At 42.2% G+C, this 17997-nt stretch overlaps 1 protein-coding gene across 1 annotated transcript in view; it reads right to left on the bottom strand.

Moving 5' to 3' along the window:
- Positions 1-17997, bottom strand: part of rfx4 (regulatory factor X, 4) — a 171796-nt gene that overhangs the window by 139793 nt on the left and 14006 nt on the right. Inside the window, exon 5 of the mRNA XM_060840046.1 lies at positions 11990-12051. Coding sequence (XP_060696029.1) covers positions 11990-12051 — 62 coding nt within the window. The remainder of the gene's footprint in view (positions 1-11989; positions 12052-17997) is intronic.

Below are 17997 nucleotides of genomic sequence, written 5' to 3'. Positions count from 1 at the left end.
CGGAATTCTCTATTAAAGGGCTATGGAGTTATTCAGTATGTCCGAGCCCTGGATAGGTAGATTGCTACATATTAAAAAATCAAGGGATGGCATGGACAGGTTGGACCGAAGGCTCTGTTTCTGTGCTGTCTGATTCTATGACTCCATACTGGGATAGTGCAGGGAAATGGTGTTGAAGGAGAAGGTCAGCAATGATCTCATCAGCAGGGCTGAATGGCCTCACCCAGCTACAATTTCTTACATTCTAATGATATGACAGACCACAGAGATATCACCCGCAGACTGGTTGTACACCAAGACTGTTAGATTGATTACATCATGCTAAGATCACCAGATTCGCTACCATGCCTATGTGGACCTACATTAGCATCACTTCAAAATTATGCCAAGCTAGAGGCTTGCTCAAAGCAGCATCAGACATTGTGACTATGAAGCTTCAAGTTCCTTGTTCATTCTGTGTCACTTGAATCAACTCAAGCAAAGACAAGATGGACTCCATTTGTACACAATTGTATATTTTAATCAGTTTCACCATGATTCTAATTCCTAACTTTTAACACTGAGCATTCAGGCTTTTTATTATGTTTGATATTTATCCTCAAAGATCTTTAAAGAGAGACACCTAAATCACAAGATTTTTGGTGACTGAGGTCTCCCTCTAAAGTAAACCTGTTTGTTGTCTATTTCTGTTAGAGATGTCTCGATCGCCTACTGGATTATACCAAACATCATCAATCGCTGACATGTAATTTGACAAAATTGTTTGCAAATTTAAATATTTCATATTAAGTGTCTTCCCTCACATTCACCCCTCTCATCAGCATCTGGGTGTTACTATTGATCAAACCCTACAGAATGTGGTGTTTCAAATAGTGCAGCTGCAGCGTATTCACTGTGAAAATGGTTCATCTCTTGGGTATTCAAAACGCCCTCTCCTCCAGTTGTAAAACTCAAGTCAGGAACATGATACATACTCCTCATTAGATAGATGGGTTGAGCCAGAACAACAGTCAAGATGTTCAACAACAGCCAGGACAGAAACAGTGTGCCCCTACCTATACACTGGCCATCTAGTTTATTTCAAACTGCCAATAATATGAAATTGGTTACATCATCCTGACATTACTAGATTGATTACAATGAAGAAACAGAGTCATTTAATAACGTGGTGATTGGCCCTTTAGTCCATCTTGTCCATGCCATTCATCAAACATCCATTTATTCCATTCACTTTCCAGCTCTTAGCCCATAGTCTTGCATGCTTAGGCCTTTCAAGCATTCATATAAATAGGGGTTAAATGTTTTGAGGGAACTGTCTTTACTACACTTTTAGGCAGTGAGTTACAAATACGCACAATCCTTTGGGTTACACAGGTTTTTCCCCAGATCCCCTGAAAACCTCCTGTTCCTACATGAAACCCTCATGTTCTCTGGTTATTGACCCGTCTATTAAGGGGAAAGGTTTCTCTTCATCTATCCCCCTCAGAACTTTGTACACTTCAATCAGATCCCTCCCTCAGCATTCTCTGCTCTAAGGAAAACAACCCCAATGTATCTTGTCTCTCTTCATAGCTAAATCACTCCAGCCCAAGCAATATCCGAGTGAATTTCTTCTGCACCTTCTCCAGGGTAATCACATCCTTCCGAGAGTGTGGTGACCAGACCTGCACACACGACTCCAGCTGTGGCCTGAGTGATGTTATGTACAGCTCCATCAGAATCTCCCATGGCATGTCACTAGACACAGTCGCAAAAATATTCCTCAACCATTAGCTTCTGCTTCTGCCATCAGGCCAATTTTCAATCCAATTTGCCAAGCTGATCTGGATCCCATAGGCTTTTATATTCTTATCCAATGTGTCAAAGGCCTCACCGAAGTCCATGGAGATTACATCAACACACCACCCTCATCTATACATCTTGTCATCTCCTTCAAAAATGTAATCAAATTTGTTGGATATGATCTCCTCTTCACAATGGCATGCCTTGATTATCCTTAATAAATCCTTGCCTCTCCAAATGGAGATTAATTCTGTTCCCCAGAATGTTTCCAACGATTTCTCTTTTGTTAATGTTAAACTCTCTGGCCTTTAGTTTCCTTGTTTATCCCTACTTTAGGTGACCTCTAGCAGCCTTCCTGTCTCCAGAAAGGATTTCAAAATGAATGTCAGAACTTCTGCAATCTCCTCTGTTGCCTATGACAGCAGCCTTGGAAACATCTCGTCTGGTCGTGGGGAGTTTTCTATTTTAAGTCTGCTAGAACTATGCGTTCAGGAATGTAGTTCCCTGGAAGTTGCATCACAGGTTGACAGGGTGGTAAGGAAGGTGTTTGGCACGCTTGCCTTCATTATTGAATCCGTTGAGTATAGGAGTTGGGACGTCATGTTGAGGTTGTACAGGACATTGGTGAGGCTATTTTTGGAGAACTGTGTACAGTTCTGATTGCCCAGCTATAGGAAGGATCTTATTAAACTGGAAAGGTGCAGACAAGATTTACAAGGATGTTACTGGGACTGGAGGGTTTGAGTTATAAGGAGAGGCTGGATAGGCTGAGACATTTTTTCACTGGCGCACAGAAGGTTGGGGAGTAACCTTATAGAGGTTTATAAAATCATGAGGGGTATAGATAAGGTAAATAGCAAAGGTCATTTCCCTAGGATAGGCAAGTTCAAATCTTTAGGGTGTAATTTTAAGGTGAGAGACGAAAGATTTAAAAGAGACCTGAGCAGCAACTTTTTCATACAGAGGGTAGTTTGTATGTGGAATGAACTGCCAAAGGAAGTAGTAAATGCAGGTACATTTACAACATTTGAAAGACAGGTACATGAATAGGAAAGGTTTAGGGGGATATAGGCCAAATGCAGACAAATGGGACTGGTTTAGTTTGGGAAACCTGATTGACATGGATGAGTTGGTCTGGGGTCTGTTTCCATGCTGTATGACTCTATGACACTATTCATACCTCCTCTGCCTTAATGTTAATTTATTCAAACATGTTACAGTTCCCCTCCCTGATTTCTACACCTTCTATACATTGTCCTTCTATATGGTGAAAACTGATACAAGTACTCTTTTAAAACCTCAGATCTCTGATGCATCGGGGAAGGTGGTACATGATGGAAATGTCACTGGATTGATAATCTCGTGCCTCAGGCAATTTGGATTCAAATGGGTTCACGTCCCATTATTACAGCCAGTACACTTCAAATTCAATTAATAAATCTAGAATTTAAATCTAGCCTCAGTAATGGTGACTATTATCAATTATTGCAAAAACAAGGCCCATCTGTCTCAGTACTGTCTTTTAGGGAAAGAAATCTGTTCCCCTTCCCTGGTCTGGCCCATATACGACCCTGGGAGAAATGTGGTTGATTTTTACCTGCCTTCTGCAATGGTCCTGACTCAGCTAGCATGCTCACATCCCATGAATGCCTTAAAAGAAAGGCTAAATATATTTGTTTCAGGTCTCCATGAGAACATTTTATCAAGACCTGGTCCCCTTTCTTTCCCTGCAAATGTGTTTCAAAAGTAATTTTCTGAATTACTTTTGAAAGCTATGTGCAGCACACATTCAGGAGATACATTTTAAATCCCAGCCACTCTCTGTGGAATATTAATTTTCCTCATGTCACTTTTAGTTCTTTTATTAATCACCTGAAATAAGTGTCCTTTGTTTCTCCATCCTACCACCATTGTCACAATTTCTCCTCAGAGCTGAAAATGTGTTGCTGGAAAAGCGCAGCAGGTCAGGCAGCATCCAAGGAACAGGAAATTCGACGTTTCGGGCATAAGCCCTTCCGAAACGTCGAATTTCCTGTTCCTTGGATGCTGCCTGACCTGCTGCGCTTTTCCAGCAACACATTTTCAGCTCTGATCTCCAGCATCTGCAGACCTCACTTTCTCCTCGAACAATTTCTCCTCATCCAACCTGTCCAGACCTCTCATGGTTTTTAACATTTCAATCAAATCTCCATCTCAATCTTCTTTTCTCTGAGGACATCTTCAGTATAGAGACACATGGGAGCAGTGATGGGCTCGGAACACGTCAATTCCAAATTCTGAACCAAGTTGTACCTTATCCTGACTTCGAAATATACTTAAGGTATCAATGTATTTCCAACATCACTGGATCAAAATCTTGCAACTCCTGATTTGGTGACATTGTAGGATCAGCTTCGTCATGTCCACTCTAGTCACTTACTTGGAATTACTTGGAAGATACATCACGGAAACAGGCCATTCAGCCCAACCAATCCATGCTTCAATCAATCCTCCTCCCATCTTCCCTGATCTAAATCTATAATTATAACTCTAGTCCTTTCTCCCTCATTTGCTTGTCTGGCCTCCTCTAAATGCAGTTAAACCCCTTGATTCAACCACTTTCTGTCGTAACAAATTCCATATCCCAACCATTCTTCGGTAAAAATGTTTCTTCGGAATTCCTTATTGGATTTCTTGGGTATCTTTTGATATTGATGGCCGCTAGTTATCATTTTTATTTTCTCACAAGTGGAAGCATTGAGCTGGCTTTTACAGGATGCTATGTTCTCCATATCTCTCGGGCTAAAATGTCAACAGGAAACAACTGGATACAGTATTACCTGCTTCAGGGAAGACTTTATCCCTGTCCTGGGAGCTGTCCTACAGCAGCTGTCAGCCAGTCAGAAGTGCTGTAAACCCACCAGCCCCACCATGGGCCATTGCTGGGACGATGGGTAGTTCTTTCACCCAGGAGAGTCCAAATAAGTCAGGGGTCTCAGCAGGGGAAGGTAAGGGTTGTGTGTAGTGAGGAGGAAGGGGCTATGTTCAAGTGACTGAGTTGGGGATGGATGATCTTTGCTGGAGGATCTCTAATGGGCCCAAGGAGCTTGCAACAAACTATATAAGGCATTTGTCAACCATAGCTGCAATACCGGGAACATTTTGGGTCCCTTATCAAACGAAAGATATACTGGCATTGGAGACAGTCCAGAGAAGGTTCACTAGGTTGCTATCAAGAATGGAGACAGACAGTTATGAGGAGAGGTTAAGTGGGTTGGGCCTGTACTCATTGGAATTCAGAACAAGAGGAGACTTTATTGAAGCATACAAGATTCTAGGAAGACTTGACAGGTCAAAATGGTTGTCTCCCCTTGTGGGAGAGTCTAGAACCAGAATAAAGGGTTGTATATTAAGACAGAGATGAGGAAAAATTTCTTCTCTCTGAGGGTAGTGAATCTGTGGAATTCATTCTCACCGAGAGCTGTTGAGGCTGGGATTTAAGTATTTTTAAGGTTGAGATAGACAGATTTTCAATCAGAAAGGGAATGAATTGTTGTAGTTGAAAGACAGCAAGCTGGAGTTGAGGATTGTCACATCAAAGACAATCTCATGGAACAGCGGAGCACACTTGAGAGACAGAATGGCATGCTCCTGTTCCTAGAACTTCTAGTCTAATGGTTTTATGATTGTCACCATTTCAGCCGAAGGTAGTTACGTCAGTTGTGAACCAAAGGGATGTCCTCTTGAAGGGGCGTTGATGGTTGGGTTCCTGCCTCTCAGGTCCTTATTGATGTGACAAAGGATTTCTCTAGGTGTGAGAGGCACTTGCCGGGCACTTAGTGGACCATTTGACATGCCAAGGTGTTCACCAGATGAGATGGGTAACTGATTACACCATTTACATGCTGTATACTAATGGGTTATTATTAGGAGATACTGCCATCCTACTACCCGGTGGTCACAATCCAGTCACTACAGAATGATAGCTAGAACCTAAACTTGATTTGGAGATGCTCGTGTTAGACTGGGGTGTACAAAGGTAAAAATCACACAACACCAGGTTATAGTCTAACAGGTTTAATTGGAAGCACGCTAGCTTTCGGAGCGACACTCCTTCATCAGGTGGTAGACTACCACCTGCTAAAGGAGTGTCGCTCTGAAAGTTAGTGTGCTTCCAATTAAACCTATTGGACTATAACCTGGTGTTGTGTGATTTTTAACTTAGAACCTAAACTGGTAGCAAATTTGGGCAACAGCACATTGTACTGTAGACAGAGTCAGAAACTCCAACTGGGGGATTTCCAAGTGGGGATACACCCCACTGTGTGAACATTCATATTGATGGATCAAGCTAAGCAGGTTACAATGAAAGATGGCAATGGGGTCCATAATCCCGAGAGACAGGTGGGGTAAAGTTAAACTTACCTTTGGGTATAGGTGCTCAACAAATAAATTAGTGGGACTCGGATTTGTAGTAATTTATCCGAATGAATTACCAAAGCCAGACTCAATGTCCTCACGCAACTCCTGAACTAAGTACCTGGCAAAATGGGCCAGGCAGTGACTCTGGAGTGGGGGAACCTATTCGCTGTCGCACTCTTTTGCATAACAGCCGTTAGTCACCAATGGCACTCACCAAGACTACAGGTAGTTCTTCTATAACGCGATGATTGTGTTCTTGTGTGACCCCCACCTTTATACAAGAACCGTGCTTTAGAAACGTTTCTAAAGCACGGTTCTTGTATAAATGCGGGGGTCACACAAGAACACGTGTAGCTACAACAAATTTCCTTCCCTAAGGGACATTAGTGAAGCAGATGGGTAACAATGGTTAAATAGTCACCATTAGGCTAGTTTTTAATTTCAGATTGTTCTTTTCCCCATTGAACTCACATTTCACCATCTGCCCTGGGGGATTCAAAGCAATGTCCCCAGAGGATTCCTCTGGATTTCTCGATTACCAGTTCATGGACATTAACATTATGCCACTGCCTCCTCATGAATGATGTTCTGAACTGAAACCCATCCTCAAATCTCAGCTTTTCTGTTTTTATTAATGAATCACTCGGTAATATTGAAATTGAAGATTGAAAAGAGAGACATGTTGTCAAAACTTTTCATCTTCAGGACAAATGCATGAATGCCAAATTTCAAATGATCACACTAATTTATACTAAAGGAGGAAAGGGAGTTAATTGGCTGACAAGTCAACTCTGACTAGCTGTTGCTTTCTCCACGATAATGCCTCAACCAATCACAGTCAACTTGCCCACTAATCAGCTTCTTTGTTTTGAGTGCTATAAATGGTCATAATTGTTTGAAATTTGGCATTCTTGTGTTTATCCTGACAAGTGCACAATGAAAATCTTTGACAATATGTCTATCTTTTCAGCAAGTTTTTTTAATGCTTTGAATGAAGAGATAGAGGATCTTGCAGACAATGCTAAGTTAGAAGATGCAGCATTTTGTGAATAGGAAGTTGGAAAAGGACATGGATAAACTTTAAGGAGTGGACATAGGATTTACATGTAGGCAAATAAAAGGGGTTTCAAGCCCATGTTAAGCAATACTTGCTGACTGCTAAGAGACTTGAAACACAGAGCAGTTATGGCATTTTGAGATACAGGTCCACAAATGACTGAGCAAAAGTACAGTGCTCCAACGTGGACAGCATAAGTCACAGTTCACAGCATGTAATATATCTCCATTAATAAAAATAATACACAAAGGCCAAAGTTATAAATAGAGATTGTTAATTGACCCTACAGGATGTTACCTATTCTATTGCTAGCTTTTTAGAAGTTTCAACTTGTCGCAAATTAATTTTAATAAGTATCTTCATTCACTTAGAGGACAGTTTTGAGCAGCATTCTGATTTTACCTCAGGGTATCTCTTCCCAGGTTTCCCCCATCTTTGTCACAAGTTTGATAGAAATCTTGTTTCCACATAGAGTTAAGTTGCCACCCAAGTTCCATAGGCACAAACAAAATGAGGAACACTGTGGTGTTTTCAGAACATAAATTATCAAGATGTAGACTCCCATCCTTACATGAGTAAATATATCTGTTGTTCACAATCTGCTGAATAGAACTGCTGCTCAAATCTTTGTTACAATCTGAAATGCCATTCTCTGTGGGATCTGGTTAACATGCAGTCACTTATTTCTGTAAAATATTTCCTGTTTTATGTACTTATTGTATTTAAACTGAGTAGGCCCTCTCTTTCAGCATGTAGAGCCTTCACTTCTGAGTCAGAAATTCCAGGTTTAAATCCCAACCCAGGATTTGATGGCTAAGGAAGATTTATTTATATCTCAGCCACACAGGATCAATTTGAAAACCCTTCTGACACACACACACAAAGCTAGTGAGATCGGGAGGGATTCCTGGACAGCTGTGTAATGGATAGAAATTAGAGGCTGCACCATCACTAGTTCTAGGTAACAACATACCTGTAAAAGTGCATGTTGTGACAGCAACTCACACCCATGGAGGGGTCAGTTGGCTTGAATGACTAGTGTGGATCAGACATATACAGTTTGACCCTGTTCCAGCTGACGTTGGGTACCATACCCTATTTGTGGGTAAAGTCATAGGTTATTAGAGTCAAAGAATTGCTACAGCACGGAAACAGACACTTTGGTCCAACTTATCCATGCTGATCAGGTATCCAAAATTAATCTAGTTCCATTTGCCAGCATTTGGCCCACATTTCTCTAAACCCTTCCTATTCATATACCCGTCCACATGCCTTTTAAATGCTGTAATTGTACCGGCCTCCATCAATTTCTCTGGTAGCTCTTTCCATATACCCACTATCGTCTGCATGAAAAAGGCCCTTTAGAAATCTTTTCCTCTCACCTTAAACTTACACCCTCTTGTTTTGGACTTCACCACACTGGGGAAAAGACATTGTCTATTTACCCTATCCATGCTCCTCATGATTTTATAAACCTCTATAAGGTCATGTAGGACCGACCTTTCAGTAGAAGAGCCAAGGAGAAGAGGAGATTGCAGTGTCCAAAATCATTTCATTCAAATTATATTTTATTCAAGTTCTTCCTATTATAGAACAAAGAACAAAGAAAGTTTACAGTCCAGAAATAGGCTCTTCGGACCTCCAAACCTGAGTCGATCCAAATGTACTGTCTAAACCTATCGGTCAATTCCTAAGCATCTGTATCCCTCTGCTCACCACCTAGCCATGCATCTGTCCAGATGCATCTTAAATGAATCTACCGTGCCTGCCTCTACCACCTCTGCTGGCAACGTGTTCCAAATGCCCCCCACCATCCTCTGTGTGAAGTACTTGCTATGTGTATCCCCCTTAAACTTTCCACCTCTCACCTTGAAAGTGTGACCTCTCGTTATGGAATCCTTCACCCTGGGAAAAAGTTTGTCTCTATCCACCCTGTCTATACCCTTCATGATTTTGTAAATCTCAATCAGGTCCCCCCTCAATCTTCTTTTTTCTAATGAAAATAAACCTAACCTACTCAACCTCTCTTCATAGCTAGCACCTTCCATACCAGGTAACATCCTCGTAAACCTTCTCTGCACTCTGTCCAAAGCGTCCACATCCTTTTGGTAATGTGGCGACCAGAACTGTACACAATATTCTAAATGAGGCCGAACCAATGTCTTGTACAATTTGCCAGCTCTTATATTCAATCCCCCATCCAATGAAGGCAAGCATGCCATATGCCTACTTGACCACTCTATCCACCTGTGCGGCAAATTTCGGGGTACAATGGACCTGCACTCCCAGATCTCTCTGCCCATCAACTTTTCCCAAGGCTCTCCCATTCATTGCATAATTCACTCTAGAATCACCTCACATTTGTCTGGATTGAAAACCATCTGCCACTTTTCCACCCAACTCTCCAGTCTATCTATATCCTCCTGTATTCTTTGACAGTCCCTTATGCTTTCTGCTACTCCACCAATCTTCATGCCATCTGCAAAGTTGCTGATCAAACCAACAGTGCCCTCTTCCAGATCATTTATGTATATTACAAACAACAGTGGCCCCAGCACTGACCCCTGTGGTACACCACTGGTCACCTTTCTCAATTTTGAGAAACTCCCTTCAACAACTAGTCTCTGTCTCCTGATGCTCAACCAGTTCTTTGTCCACCTAGCTAGGACACCCTGCACACTATATGACTTCACTTTCTCCATTAGTCTACCATGGGGAACCTTATCAAACGCCTTACTAAAGTCCATGTATGTGACATCAACAGCTCTTCCTTCATCTATCAACTTGGTCACTTCCTCAAAGAACTCTATTAAGTTGGTACGGCACGATCTGCCCTGCACAAAACCATGTTGCCTGTCACTGATAAGCCCATTCTTTTCTAAATATAAATAGATCCTATCCCTCAGTACCTTCTCAAGCAACTTTCCCACCACTAACGTCAGGCTCACTGGTCTGTAGTTACCCAGAATATCCCTATCACCCTTCTTGTACAAGGGGACACCATGAACAACTCTCCAGTCCTCCAGCACCTCACCTGTATTTAAGGATGCCACAAAGATATCAGGGCCCCAGCTATTTCCTCTCTCACCTCATTTAGACTCTCACTCATTCGCTCAAGTTCAACACACAGCCTTCCTTCATTATCCTTTAGTGGACCAATCCTTTCTCTAGTTACCCACTTGCTTCTTACATAAGAATAAAATGCTTTGGGATTCTCCTTAATTCTGCTCACTAAAGCTATTTCATGACTCCTTCTAGCCCGCTTGATTTCTCATTTAAGACTTGTCTTACTCTTCCAATATTCCTCCAGGGCCCGTTCTGTTCTTAGTTGCCTAGACCTTATGTACGCTTCCCTTTTCCTCTTGGCTAGTCGTACAATTTCTCCTGTCATCCACAGTTCACGAATCTTGCCCTTCCTATCCTTTGCCTTTCAACATGACATGCCTATCCTGCACTATCTTTAACCTATGTCTGAAAGCCTCCCACATCTCAAATGTGGACTTCCCTTCAAATAGCTGTGTCCAATCCATATTTCCGAGCTCCTGCCTAATTTTGATACAATTGGCTTTGGCCCAGTTTAGTACTCTTTCCTTAGGACCACTCTCTCCTTTTCTACAAGTATTCTAAAACTTACAGAATTGTGGCCACTGTACCCAAAGAAATCCCCAACTGCAACTTCTACCACCTGTCCTGGCTCGCTCCCCAGTACCAGGTCCAATATTGCCCCTTCCCTCGTCAGGCTATTGACATACTGCTCTAGAAAACTCTCCTGGACCCTTCTTACAAATTCTACCCCATCCAGACCTCTGACGCTAAGTGTATCCCAATCAATGTTGGGAAAACTAAAATCTCCCATCACCAATACCCTATTGCCTCTACATCTTTCCATAATCTGTTCACCTATTTGTTCTTCTACCTCACGTTCACTGTTAGGAGGCCTGTAATACAGTCCCAGCAATGTAACTGCACTCTTCTTATTTCTCAGCTCCACCCATAATGCCTCACTACTCAACATCTCCAGAGTGTCCTCTTTTAGCCCAGCCGTGATATCGTCCCACCATTCCGCCCCACCCCTCCCACCCCCCCTTTTACTTCCCTCCCTCTCCTGATTGAAGCATCTATATCCTGGAACATTTAGTTGCCAACCATCATGCCCTTCCTTCATCCAAGTCTCTTGATTGCAATAACGTCATACTCCCAGGCACCAATCTCTGGTTATTTATTCTGCTATCTTGCAATTTGATTGGTTTTGGCCAAAATAGACTGAATTTGCTGCAGAAGCAGATGCTTCATTTAGACTGAAATTTTTAAAACTGCTTTCGTGATCAAATCGCTGCTACAGAAAGAAACAATATAATGGTGACCAGAGAGATAGATGCCTGCCCGTCTTTTCTCCTCTCTTTATTTGTGAGGGTTGGGCCCTGGGCTTCCAATGAATGGCTCCATCCTGTGGTTTTCCATTGCCTCTTAGAGGATAGCTGACCAGGAAACTCCTCTTCTTGTAGCCCACCTTCACAATGTATTGGAAAGATTTTTACAAAGGTTAATCAAGCTATACAGCCACAGCACAAATACATCTCTCTTTACTGACAAGTCCTGGAACGGGGCATGAGTCCAGATTTTCTTGCCTAGAGGTAGTGACACAACCCGTTGTACCACGATGTATCCTGTATATCTCTAAAAATTCCGTACTGTGTGCAACCACAAGTAAAATTCCAGTTAACTGCAAATGCAAAGTTGGTTACTCACTTTGACTGGCCTCTTGTTCCCAATCTTCTCGTTGTTAATTGTGGAAATTGCTGTCGAATTATCTAAATAAAAGTCAGAAAAGCCCATCAAATTGGTTTTAATTCGCCATCCCTTGTAAGATTTTGTGATGAAATGTACAAATGGATGTCAGTCAGTTCTGTGAATATTTTTTTCAAAAGTCAGAAAATCAATTTGGAGCAGTGACCTAAATGTATCAGTTCTAAAAAGGTGTGTGATCACAGTCAAAAGCCTGGGAGAACTGCTGTAGTGTTAATGGATAAAGGTCATTAATTTATTTTCAGAACAGAAGGTTTAAAGTTTTAGTTGAGAAGACCTTAGCATTCATTTCTGAGTGGAACACTTTTCTCCCAAATGGAGAATCCAGTCAATCCAGGGGAAACATTCACTTCAGCAGAAGTGATTTCTGGCCTGATTTAAGGTTGGGGGGTGTTGAGAGCTATCCATCCCCAGCTCTTGCTGATGAATTCCCTCCTCTGCAAATACCAAGCTGGGGACACTTCCTCCTATCACACACCTTTGCAGGTCTCCATCAACAATACTAGGCCTTAGTCAGGTACAATGAAGAGCTGCTAACTTCTGATTGGTCAGAAGCTCTTGGAGGGAGGGACATCTGGCTCCAGGGTCCTCAATTCTGGGGAAGGGCCATGACAGACCTTTGCTTGATGGGCCTTATGTTAAAACAGGCAACCGTGGGCTATTGCTGGCTTTCCAGCTGGTAGATAAAGTCCCACTGCCTCCTTACCTACATAAACACGTCTTACAAATTTAAGAATTAGGAGCAGAAATATTCAGCCCTTCGAGGCTCCTCCACCATTCAATAAGACTGTAGTCAATCTGTCTGTTCTCTGAATTCCACATTCCCATTTACATCTGATAACTTCTCATTCCCCTTCTGAGACAGAGTTTGAAAGTCACACCGCCACTCTGACAGAAAATAAAATTCTTCTGATCTCTGTCTTAAAAAGGCAACAACTAATTTTAGAACAGTGCACTCCAATTCTGGACCGACTCACAAGAGGACACATCCTTTCCATGTCCACTTTGTCAAAACCATTCAGGATCTTGTATACTTCAATCAAGTCAGTCCTCACTCTTCTGAGTACCAATGGAAACAAGCCCAGTCTCTCCAACCTTTCCTCATAAGACAACAATAAGTCACATTGTAATTACAGTCTCCCATCAGCAGTGGTACAGCAATGTCTTTACTGGAAGGAGAAGCCACTGCAGTGTAACATGTTAAAATTAAAAATCATACAACACCAGGTTCAACAAGTTTATTTGGAAGTGCAAGGTTTCAGAACTCTGCTCCTTTGTCAGGTAGCTTGTACTTCCAAATAAACCTGTTGGACTATAACCTGCTGTTGTGTGATTTTTCACTTTGTCCACCTCAGTCCAACACTGGCACCTCCACATCATGTTTAAATTAGACTGTTTCTGTTACAAACATGGATTGGAGAATTTTCATTGAAAATATAAAAGACAGGTCAGAATTTCTGGCTTTAAAATAGTGACTGAGGTAAGGATCGACTATTCCTGACTCCCTCAACCTGCTTTCCTTTTAGTTATATTTTACCTTGATTTTCTAGATTCAGTTCCCAGGGAGATTGACATACATTTGGACTCTTCTTGTTTTTTTAATCTGCATATTGTATCCCAGTGACAGCGTGAGAAAGTACAGTATTAGTTTTCCCTCTATCCAGCTTTCCCTCACGCCCATCTCTCTCTCGCTTTCCCTCTCTCTATAGTTTGCAGATTGTCAGATTGCTTATTTGACATCCAGCAGAAATTTCCTCCAAGCTACATTATGGGAAGGCTGAAGCCTCTTTGGCCCCTGTCACAAACTCCATTCCCTTTCTACCCAACCTGCCCTCCCACCAACACACAGCCTCACTGGACACAGCCTGAGGATGAAACCGGACTATTCACAAACCTTGCTTCATAGAATCCCTACAGGAAACAGGCCATTCAGCCCAACAAATCCACATCGACTCTCCAAAGAGTAACCCATTCCCCATCCTATTATTTTATTTTTACCCCTGAATAATGTAACTAACCTACACATCCCTGAACATTATGGGCAATTTTGCACAGTCAGTTCACCGAACCTGCACATCTTTGGATTGTGGAAGGAAACCGGAGCACCCAAAGGGAACCCACACAGACATGCAAACTCCACACAGACAGTTGCCTGAGATTGGAATCAAACCTGGGTACCTGGCACTGTGAGGCAGCAGTGTTAACCACTGAGCCACTGTGCCACGTCATAAAGTTTGACATAATTTACCCTGGTCACATACCTGCAGATCACTCAGACCAGCTTTGTCTTTGTGACTTCTAAGCTTGAGTATTCCAGCCCATCGTATTTTACTCTTCGGAAACCTGAGGCCCATAAAGGTGCTGCCCATGTCCTTACTTGCACTAAGCTCCATTCACCCGTCATGTTGTGATCACTGACCTACACTGGCTTCCATTTCAAACTGCCCATGATTATTTTCCAATCCCTTCATAGCCTCGTACATAACCAGATCTGTAATCATCCACCCTACAACCCTCCAAAATTTCCGCATTCCTCCAATTCTGACTTCTTCAGCTATCTCAATTTTATCTAAAGTCTGGTTGAAGATTTGTAGCTCGGGTGTCCATTGTTGTGGTTCTGTTCGCCGAGCTGGAAGTTTTTGCTGCAAACGTTTCGTTCCCTGGCTAGGGAACATCATCAGTGCTATTGGAGCCTCCTATGAAGCGCTGCTTTGATGTTTCTTCCGGTATTTATAGTGGTTTGTTCTTGCCGCTTCCGTGTTCGCCGAGCTGGAAGTTTTTGCTGCAAACGTTTCGTTCCCTGGCTAGGGAACATCATCAGTGCCGGAAGCAGCAAGAACAAACCACTATAAATACGGGAAGAAACATCAAAGCAGCGCTTCACAGGAGGCTCCAATAGCACTGATGATGTTCCCTAGCCAGGGAACGAAACGTTTGCAGCAAAAACTTTCAGCTCGGCAAACAGAACCACATCAATTTTATCTGCTTAACCATTGGCGTTCAGTTACCAAGGCACTAAGCTCTGTACTTACTTTCCTTGAACCTCTCTCCATTACCTGATCTCTCTTTCTTCCTTTACAAACGTTTTAAAAGTTATCTTTAATACAGGACACTGATAAGATCACATAAGACCATAAGACATAGGAGCAGAAATTAGGCCATTCAGCCCATCGAGTCTGCTCCTCCGTTCAATCATGGCTGGTAACTTCCTCAATCCCATTCTCCTGTTTCCTCCCCATAACCCTTGATACTCAAGAACCAATCTATCTCTGTCTTAAATATACTCAATGACCTGGCCTCCACAGCCTTCTGTGGCAATGAATTCCATAGATTCCCCACTCTCTGGCTGAAGATGTTCCTCATCATCTCCATTCTATAGGGTCTTCCACATGGACTACTGTGTTCAGTTTTGGTTTCCTTATTCAAAAAAGGACATCATTACATTAACAGCAGTCCTAAGACCCAGGGGTTGACATTTTCACATATGAACAGTTTGGGAGTGTTTCCATCTCACTGAAACATTCATGATTTTGAGTGAATTTGACAGGATAGATCATTAAAAAAAATTGCATTGTAGAGCAGATTACAACTCGGGAGCACAGTTTAAATGTAGAGGACCTGTCATTTAAGACAAAGATGATGAGAATTTTCTTTCTCTCAGATGGTTGCAAATTTGTGAAATTTTCTTCCCCAGAAATTGGTGGAAGCAGAGTCATAGAATCCCTACAGCACAGATAGAGATTGTTCAGCCCATCTGTACTGAACCTCTGAAGAGTGTCCTACCCTATCCTTGCAATAACCATGGTCAATCCACCTGCACGTCCCTGGACACTACAGGGAAAATGAACATGGCCAATCCATGTAACCTGCACATCTTTGGGAGGAAACCGGAGCACCGAAAGGAAACAGACAGTCACCCAAGACTGGAATCAAACCCAGGTCCCCGGTGCTGTGAGGCAGCAGTGCCAACCACTGAGTCACTGTGCAGCTCTGAGTATTTTTAAAGCAGCAATAAATACATGTGTGACTAACAAGAGAGTTAATGCTTACCAGGGATAGATGGGAATGTGGAGTTGAGGTTACAGGTTTGGGAGGCAACTTTGCAGTGGCACTTTTATGGTAATCCAGCTTATGATCGGGGAGACATGGACTCAAGTCACACCATGGCAAATGGTGACATTTTAATTCTGTAAAATCTGGAATAAGGAACTGACCTAATGGTGACCATGTAGCTGCTGTTGTTTGTTGTGAAAACTCATCTGGCTCTTTAATGTCCTTAAGGAAAGGAAATCTGCTGCCCGTCCCTAGCCTACATGTGACTCCAAACCTACAGCAATGTGGTTAACCTTTAACTGTCTTCTGAGAGTTAGGGATGGGCAATAAGTGTTGTATTAGCCAGCAATGCACACATCCCGTGAATGAATGAAAAACAATCAGATCAACCACAATCTTGTCGAATGTTGCAGCAGGATTGGGGGCCAAATGGCCTATTCCTAATTTGTAAATATACATGTTCTCAATCAATACCTCCCTTAACGGACATCTGCTTGAGTCAAATCATGCTTTATAACACTCCTATGGGTATCTTGGCATGTAGCAATATATTAAAAGCACTAATTAATGTAAGTTGCTGCAAGTATTCAATGCAGCTCAGACCAGTGGAGTGGTCCACTCTGAGTGAGTCTGTCAGGGTGAAACACTTTGACTGAACAAAGGATCTGCACCGGATACGTTAATGTGTCCAGTTTCCCCCACACGTACTGCCTGGCTATGTCCAGCATTTCCATTTTTGATTTCAATTTTCAAGCATCTGTCAATTATTTTTATAAAAAGAATATTCCATCCACTTTTATATTTCTCTGCAGCTCTTGACATATTATTAAGTGTGAGAAAGTTTCCGATTCAAACAATGGAAAAGCTAGAGTCAAGACCTGAAACCTTCCAGTAAATACATGCTGAGAGATTAAAAGGGATATTGCTTATTTGCATATCTTCCACAAGTAAACTTATTCCAGGAATAATTTCACTTATGTAAATTTATGTAAATGCACTGCCTTGCTGGAGTAACAAAGGCTGGAAATTATATTGCGTGAGAGACAGAGAGAGAAGCCCCGTTTACTTGGCTTGTAATAAAATCTATGGGCAGGCAATGAAAGTGTTTTCTCTGGGAAACTGTGTGTGTGTGGAAATGTTCCCTAGTGAAAACCAGGTTTGCTCTGAACTGGCAGGGCAGCTAGTTTTAATTTCATCGCTGAAAGTTTCGCAAATAGAAGATGGGAGTTTGAAAGTTGCTGCAGTTTGCCTGGCTGTGTGATAAATGAGCAGACACAGACACAGCCCTTGCTTTTTGTATGAATTCAATGAAGCTTGGCTAAAGGACACCCCTGCTGTTCCAGCTACTGATCTAACATTCCAGAACATCACTGCCTTCTGCTGCCTCTTTAATTGCACATTAATCCCTCCCCCTATCCTTTAAGATCCACATGTACGGTCTTAGTGAACTGCCCAAAGCTGTGGGAAAACACAACCTACACTGGCCAACTTTGCAGACAAAGAACTTTCTCTCACATCCCCGCATCCCTGGGTTTTGCTTCAACGCGAGGGACTGAAACTGAAAATTCTGTTCTGCAGCTGACTTCACAATTTCACTGAGTCAGTGTGCCACCACAATGCCTTCTCTTGAAAGCATTTTCAGGTTAGAAATGAGCCTAGATCTGGTGTTTCAGTTGTTGAAGTGTGTTGGGAGTAGTAGTAATTTAAGGATGGCAATCTACAGGGATTTGTGGGCAGGTGGGTGAGACAGGTTCACCATATTGATGACTTAAAGCTACTCCAAAGACTTGACCCTGCTACTATCGATTCCTCTTTATGCCCTGGCATTCTACTTTGGTTTAAAGAATATAAAGTTGTGTGGCTCTGATTTGAATTAATCTAAACTTTTAAACACCGAA

Source organism: Hemiscyllium ocellatum, chromosome 19 (genome assembly GCF_020745735.1).
Source record: "Hemiscyllium ocellatum isolate sHemOce1 chromosome 19, sHemOce1.pat.X.cur, whole genome shotgun sequence".
Classification (NCBI taxonomy): Eukaryota; Metazoa; Chordata; class Chondrichthyes; order Orectolobiformes; family Hemiscylliidae; genus Hemiscyllium; species Hemiscyllium ocellatum.
This window is presented reverse-complemented; position numbering and strand designations above follow the sequence as displayed.